Here is a 7821-nt window from a genome sequence, read left to right as displayed (position 1 = left end):
CTGAACTACATGAGACCATGTTTTAAAAACAAACAAACAAAAAACATTTTTAGAAGGTACCAGTAAGTAACAGTTTCATCTGTTCTTTTTGCTGTGTGAAGTTTCACAGAGCACTGAAATGCTAGCCAGGGCTAGGATGTAGTCTCACAAACTGAGGAAAAGTTTTTTGAGAGCTTTAAAGAGAATGTGAGCCAGATGTGACACATACCTATACTCTCAGCAATTGGGAAGTTGATGCAGAGGAGACAAGAATTCAAAGCCAGCCATCACAGATTACATAACTAGTTTAAGGTCAGGCTGGGCCTCACGGAACCCTTTCTTGGCTCTCTAGCCCTGCCCGCCCCCCACACATACCTAAAACAAACAAACAAAATAGAGTTTAGGGGTTAGAGAGATGGCTCAGTGGTGGAGAGCAGTGTCTGCTCTTCCAGAGTTCAATTCCCAGCACCCACATGGTGACTCACAACCATCTGTAGTGGGATTGATGCAGAGCACTTACATACATAAAATAAAAAACAGAAAATGTTTTAGAAATTTAGAAAATGATGTAGGTGATGGCTGTGTACCCTGACATCTGGGAAGACTTTGGTGTGTTTCTCTAGTTCACCATGCTTGCAGTCATCTCCTCTCGCTGTTTCCTGTTCATTGTGGGCTGTGTGTGTCTGTGGACAAATATTTCAGAAAGAAGTTCCTGAAGTGGACAGTCAGAGACAGCTAGGTTTTGGTAATAGGGAGTTAGTTCTCTCCTACCTCAACAGGGATTGAACCCAGGGCCGCATGCATAACAAACAAGCTCTCTACCACTGAACTACAGCAACCTCTGGTTATCTCTCCTATTTCCTCGCTTTGTGGAACCTGTTGCAAGTTAGTATAACATATATACAACAGGAACAATAACTCATAATATATGGATGGCAACTTTGGAAATGGCTTAGTCAGTAAAGTACCTGCCATGCAAGAGTGAGGACCTGAGTTTGGGTTCCCAGCACTGTAATTGCAGCTACTCACATACACACACATTTTAAAAAAAAAGACAATTGGACAGAGCAGAACAGGACAGCACCTTGGCAGTTACTGTTTCTTTGTTTGTTTTTTTGTTTTGAGACTTAACACAGTAACACATGTTTACTGACATTCAGAGTTACCACTTTCTAAGTGGGCAGCACACACTCCTGAGGACACAGCCCAGAGAAACTGCTTTTGAAAGCACACGCGCCTTGCCTGTAGAGATCAAGACTTAAGACTTGCTAGTCTCTGATATCTCCCTTCTGTCCTTCCTTTGGTAGGGAAGGGAGGAGCATTGGCTGCTGACATTGACATCGACACTGTTGGTACTGAAGGCTGGGGAGAGGATGCGGAACTACAGCTAGATGAAGGTAAGAGTGCTGTTTTAGGGCTCTTCTGAGATGATAGGCTCCATTGTAAATGGACCTTTCCTGTCCCGACCACCTGTCCCCAAGTACCTGGCAGCTGCTTCCTAAATTACCATGCAGGCTTCTATTAATTATAAATGCTCAGGCTTATTACTAACTTTCACATTTTAAGTTAACCCATATTCCTTATTTACTCTCTGCCACATGGCGGTCCCTTTATTAGCTTGGCATGTTCATCTCCTGCTCCTCCGTGTCTGGCTGGCAACTCCAGACTCTGTCTTTCTCCTTCCCAGCATTCTCAGTGTGGCTTTCCTGCCTAACCTTATTCTGTTCAATTATTGGCTAGTCAGCTTGTTTATTAAACCAATCACAGCAACAAATCTTCGCAGTGCACAAAGGGGTTATTCCACAGCACTCCATGGGTATTTGTGCAGCATTCTGTAAGCTTCTAACTCATGGATCAATAGGATCCTAATATTTTGCTTTTTTTTTTCTGACTATGCTACCACCCAAATCTGTTTTGATCCTGAATTTTCCTTACAGATGGATTTGTGGAGGCTCCAGAAGGTTTGGGAGAGGATGCTCTTGGCAAGGGACAAGAAGAAGGAGGTGGCTGGGATGTAGAAGAAGATCTGGAGCTGCCACCTGAGCTGGTGTGTGAAGTTCCTGCTCTGGAATTTTTTTCCTTTTCACCCTCTGAAAACTAGAGGGGTGTGCTCTCTGTCTGTCTCTGTCTCTCTCTCACACACCCACACCCCTCTCACACTGTGCCTATCCTGAAGTGTCCACAAAGGAGGGGGTCCAGAACAGCCTCCTATTCTGGTATATATCTCTGATACATTTTGTAAGAGGAGAGCCAGAGTCTGTGGCCTTGTTTCCCTTCTCATGTAGCATAAGAGAAGGGGATGCAGTTTCCCTCTATCTGATACTTGTCTTCCACTTGAAAGAGGGGAGTGTTTGAAATCTGAGTTGGAGATTTTGGTATGTTTTCATTTTGGTGAGGTGGCTCCCGATTCTATCCCTCTTATAATGTCACCTTTCTCCTCTAGAGGTAGGCATCTAAAAGGTTGTATCTTTTTTGTCCTTGGTGAGATGGTTCCCATTGTCTCTCTCCCATAACCATCACATCTTTTCTTGAACAGAGGTAGGCGTCTAAATGGTTGTGTCTTGAATTCATCAGAACACCAGTACCTGGACAGTTTTTTAAATGTCTTAATTTGGGACCTACAAACAAGTCAGTTGTAGGGCACTTGCCTGCCATGCACAAAAGCTTTGTTTTGATCCCCACAATATGTAAATCAGGCACAGCGGAATAGCATATGACCATTATCCTAGCACTAGGTTGAGGCAGGAGTTTTTGCTACATGGAGAGTTTGAGGTTTTGTCAGACTCTGTTTAGACAAATAAATAAAGCCTTTGTTTTTATTTGTTTGTTTGTTTCTTTTTTTTTTCTTTTAGGATGTACCCTCTGGGGTCACCAGTGGTGCTGAAGATGGGTTCTTTGTGCCCCCCACCAAGGGAACAAGCCCAACTCAGGTAAGCAGAAAAACACAATTATACAGGGATGAGTGCTTCTGAGCTGGTTAATATTTGGTTACTGTGTTAAAAAAAAAATATTGGCTACTTTTAACAGAGATGGAGGAGGAGAATTGGAAAGAGAAAGGAAATTTTTCATTTTGCTTAGGTTTTCTGTTTCTTACTAGATCTGGTGCAATAACTCTCAGCTTCCAGTTGATCACATCCTGGCAGGTTCTTTTGAAACAGCCATGCGGGTAAGTCTTTAAAAAATCTTGGTCTTCTCTCCTAAGTGTCTTATCTGGAGTTCCAGGGAGAATAGTTGATTATCTATTTAACCACGTGGGAGTGGTTTTTTGTTGTTGTTGTTTGTTTGTTTGTTTGTTTGTTTTGAGACAGGGTTTCTCTGTGTAGCCCTGGCTGTCCTGGATCTCAGAACTCACTCTGTAGACCAGGCTGACCTTGAACTCACAGAGATCTGCCGTTTTGCTTTCTAGCTTACATTAGTAAAATCAGCACCTCTTCTAGTGCACACTGTATCAAATGTTATGATGACAATAGCACCTATATCAATGATTATTTATTGTCTCTATGTATGGATTTTTTAAAAATACTTTATGTAGATATTTAAATGGAGTAGATTCTGTGTTTTAGTAATGAGGAAAAAGTACAGAGAAGTAAAATACCTTGCTCAAGTTTGACTTAATTTTTAATTGGTAGAAAACAAATCCTCCAGTACTCTAGCGGCAGAGGCAGGTGGATCTCTGTGAGTTCGAGGCCATCCTGGTCAGGACAGAGAGTTCAGGACAGCCAGAGCCACATAGAGACACCTTATCCTGAAAAACCAAACAAAGAAAGAAAACAAATCCTTGTGTTTCTTTTATCTTGTTTGCTAGCTTCTTCATGACCAGGTGGGAGTAATCCAGTTTGGCCCCTATAAGCAGCTTTTCCTGCAGACATATGCTCGAGGCCGCACCACCTATCAAGCCCTTCCCTGCTTGCCGTCCATGTATAGTTACCCTAATCGCAATTGGTAAGGTCCATTACTCCTTGCTACCTACTCCAAGTTGGAGTAAACACTTCAGATGGTAGCCACATGACATGGAATTGCCCCAGAGCTAAGGTTTCCGAAAGAAGGGATCTGTGGCTTGTTACTTTGGAGTTTGGTTTTTTACCAGCTGCCATCCTGTTCCCAGCTACTTTCACAGTAGGGTTGTTAGTGATTGTGTTTGCTAGAAACAGGGCATGAGTCCTTGGCTCTTGACTGTCCTATTTTCTTCATAATTTTCCCTTTTCAGGAAGGATGCAGGGCTAAAGAATGGTGTACCAGCTGTGGGCCTAAAGCTTAATGACCTGATCCAACGATTGCAGCTGTGCTACCAGCTCACCACAGTTGGCAAGTTTGAGGAAGCTGTGGAAAAATTCCGTTCCATCCTGCTCAGTGTGCCTCTTCTTGTTGTGGACAATAAACAGGAGATTGCAGAGGTAGGAGAGTCTAGCCACTTGCTCTGTCCTGGGCACCTCCGTAGTCTTGTCTGTGTCATGACTGTCTTCTGCAACCTCTTCAGGCCCAGCAGCTCATCACCATCTGCCGAGAATATATTGTGGGTTTGTGCATGGAGATAGAAAGGAAGAAACTGCCTAAGGAGAGCCTGGAGCAGCAGAAGCGCATCTGCGAGGTGAGATGTGTGGAGCCAGTGCGGCAAAGGCGCCATCCCCATAGCCCTCCGTTACATCTAAAGTGTTTGGTTCGGAACTTTATTGGCTTTGGGGAGGAAGGAAAAATGGAGTTCATCTCCTTGAAGAGGTACTCCATTTCTCCACCCTGTTCCTCAGATCATCAGTTCTCATATTTTAAGAGGTAGAATTAATCTCTGTTTAAAAGTCTATCATGTTTGCTTTCTGTTGTGTTGTTCTTTTATGATTGTGTAGCTGTTTATAAACAACTGAATATCAGTCTGCCTTGTGTTCTTTTCTGTCCACTAGATGGCAGCCTATTTCACACACTCAAACCTGCAGCCTGTGCACATGATCCTGGTGCTGCGGACAGCCCTCAATCTTTTCTTCAAGCTCAAGAACTTCAAGACAGCTGCCACCTTTGCCCGGCGCCTGCTGGAACTTGGGCCCAAGCCTGAAGTGGCCCAACAGGTACAGTAGAATTCCATCAGTGACTTTAGGGGGACCAGATGGAAGGAGTAGAGGCCCAAGATACTTGTCTCTGAAACAAAACAACAGTAGTCAACCTGAAAGAAAAAGAAAAATAGAATATCACCCTCTGACCACTTACCGACCTTTAACCTTGAAACTAGAGTAATAATTTATTCAGATATGCATTGGGTAATTGACATCTTAAATGGAGTGGAGCCTATAATTACCTGTATTTTAGTAATGAGAAAGCAATACAGAAAAATAAAATGCCTTACCCAAATTTGACTCAATGCTTTTTTTTCTATGTAGATCTGACTGTCCTGGAATTCACTATGTAGACTAGGCTGGCCTTGAACTCACAGAGATCTGCCTGCCTCTGCCTCCCCAGTACTAGGATTAAAAACATGCTCTACCACACCTGGATTTAATTTTTAATTTGACATTTGTGCTACATCTTACTGCTCCATCACTTTGCAACCTAAAAGTGCATCTATAGATAATGCATCTATCCTTAAGTTACAGTGCACCTGAAGATAATGCATCTGTCCTTAAGTTATAGTGCACCTGCAGATAATGCATGAGTTGTTAAACTCCAGTACACCTGAAGATAATGCATCTGTCCTTAAGTTACAGTGCACCTGCATATAATGCATCAGTACTTAAGCTCCATCTTGACTTCTTGTACTTATACAGATTCCATTATCTGTGCCATCTAAAAACATTCCTCTTGGGCAATAGAAATTTATTTTAACTCTTTCTGAGGCCCAAGCCTAATAATATAATCCCCAGACTTTGTTAGATTGTGACTTTAGAGCAATGGAGCCATGTGGAGAAAGATTTCACTGTATCCCAAACCTACCCTCAAACTCCTGAATCTCCTGTTTCTGCCTCCTGAGTGCTACCGAGAAGCAATGGCAATTGTTAATTTTTCACATACATCCTATACACAGGACAGTGCCTGTATCCCTGTAGTACAGTTACTTTTGTTGTTGTATTCTGTTTTTTGAGACTGGGTCTCAGTCTGTAACTCAGGCTAGCCTGGAACTTGAGATCCTCCTGCTCCTAAGTGCTGATATTGTAGATTTAGACCATCATGCCCAGCATATAGTTGTATTTGTAGCAGAGATTATTTGTGCTGCTTTCTGTCTTCTTAAATAAAATGTTCCTTCCCTCTTCTAGACCAGAAAAATCCTGTCTGCCTGTGAGAAGAACCCCACAGATGCCTGCCAGCTCAATTATGACATGCACAACCCCTTTGACATTTGTGCTGCATCTTACCGGCCCATCTACCGTGGAAAACCAGTGGAGAAGTGTCCACTTAGTGGGGCCTGCTATTCCCCTGAGTTCAAGGGGCAAATCTGCAGGGTCACTACAGTAAGTACCATCCTCAAGAATATGTCTAGGAGCTGGGCAGTGGTGGCGCACGCCTTTTATCCCAGCACCCAGGAAGGCAAAGGCAGGCCGATCTCTGTGAGTTTGAGGCCAGCCTGGCCTGGTCTACAGAGTGAGTTTCTGGACAGGCTCCAAAGCTACACAGAGTAACCCTCTCTCAGGGGGAGGAAAAAAAAAATGTGTCTAGGAGGGGAGGGGCAGAAGAAAAAGAAGGAAACAGTGGTTGGTTTCTCTCTTTGTGTTTGCCCCAGCTCCTTGAGGCAGTGGTACTGGGGAGAGCTCGAGCTTCTGCTCACTGTTCACTTCTCAGCACCAGCCATCCTCTGACTGCTCATTTGGGGTGTCGGGACTAACCTTTCTGGGGTTTTCAGCCTTGTTAATCTCTAACTTGATCCTCTTTTCCACTTCCACAGGTGACAGAGATTGGCAAAGATGTGATTGGTCTGAGGATCAGTCCTCTTCAGTTCCGCTAAGACCCCTTGGGTTAATCACATATTGTTCCCTCAGAGTGTAGCCTCCAACCTCCCACTCTCCCCTTACACTCGCACTTCAGCTTGTTGACATTTGGTTCTCCCTAAAATTTCATGTCCTTCTCTTCTATGGCAAATGAGAATTTCCAAGCCTGACTTTGTGGCTAGTCCAGCAGACCTCTCTCCTGAAGGTGGCTGTGGCTGTGATCATAGAGGACTTTGCCTTACAGCTTGGGTCTTGCAAGAGACAAATGAAAACCTTGTGCTGAATGTTTGTTTAGCAGATTCTTTCAGTATTTATTCCTCTCTTACCCATCACCTTTGTTTCCATTCCACTAGGAAACAGTGTAATGTAAAAAAAAAATGCCATTTTTCCTCAGCCACACGAAATTCCTAACAATCTTGTATTTTCCTTGGGCATTTAATTGGTCATCAATAGGTTCCTGATCTCTGTGGGCCCAGACGCTTGCAGTCTGAAAAGAAGTCTTTTTTTTTTTATTATGTGCAAAATGTATACCATTTCTTATTGACTTGTTTCTGTCCTTTATTACCATTGTTCTTGTGTTTTATTGCTCACACTAAATAAAATAAATTTCTAAGAGAGCTCCCTGGTTTGCTGTTTTCTTCTTGGACACTTATTTTCATGTCCCTGTTCACATCCATGTATCTCACGAGAACAAATTCTTTGCTTGAGAATCTTTTTTTTTTTTTTTTATGTGTAGTGTTCTGTCTTTATATATGCCTGCAGGCCAAGACCTTTGGAAGAGCAGGCAGTGCTCTTAACCACTGAGCCATCTCTTCAACCCTCTATATACACTGCAAAGAGAAAAATGATACTGTTTTTTTTTTTAGTTCTACATTGTTAGACAATGGTAAAAAGAGTTCTCTTGGAGCTGGAGAAATGGCTCAATAGTTAAGCACAC

General features: G+C 43.0%; 1 protein-coding gene across 1 annotated transcript in view; it reads left to right on the top strand.

Moving 5' to 3' along the window:
• Copa (coatomer protein complex subunit alpha) overlaps positions 1-7501 on the top strand; it is a 48017-nt gene extending 40516 nt beyond the window's left edge. Inside the window, exons 24-33 of the mRNA XM_026789972.1 lie at positions 1287-1376; positions 1917-2026; positions 2832-2909; positions 3077-3145; positions 3785-3921; positions 4187-4373; positions 4457-4567; positions 4875-5036; positions 6216-6410; positions 6842-7501. Of these exons, the coding sequence (XP_026645773.1) occupies positions 1287-1376; positions 1917-2026; positions 2832-2909; positions 3077-3145; positions 3785-3921; positions 4187-4373; positions 4457-4567; positions 4875-5036; positions 6216-6410; positions 6842-6901 (1199 nt within the window). The 3' untranslated portion in view covers positions 6902-7501. The remainder of the gene's footprint in view (positions 1-1286; positions 1377-1916; positions 2027-2831; positions 2910-3076; positions 3146-3784; positions 3922-4186; positions 4374-4456; positions 4568-4874; positions 5037-6215; positions 6411-6841) is intronic.
• The last annotated feature ends 320 nt before the right edge of the window (positions 7502-7821 follow it).

The sequence above is a fragment of the Microtus ochrogaster genome, unplaced genomic scaffold, assembly GCF_000317375.1.
Source record: "Microtus ochrogaster isolate Prairie Vole_2 unplaced genomic scaffold, MicOch1.0 UNK35, whole genome shotgun sequence".
NCBI classification, from domain to species: domain Eukaryota; kingdom Metazoa; phylum Chordata; class Mammalia; order Rodentia; family Cricetidae; genus Microtus; species Microtus ochrogaster.
This window is presented reverse-complemented; position numbering and strand designations above follow the sequence as displayed.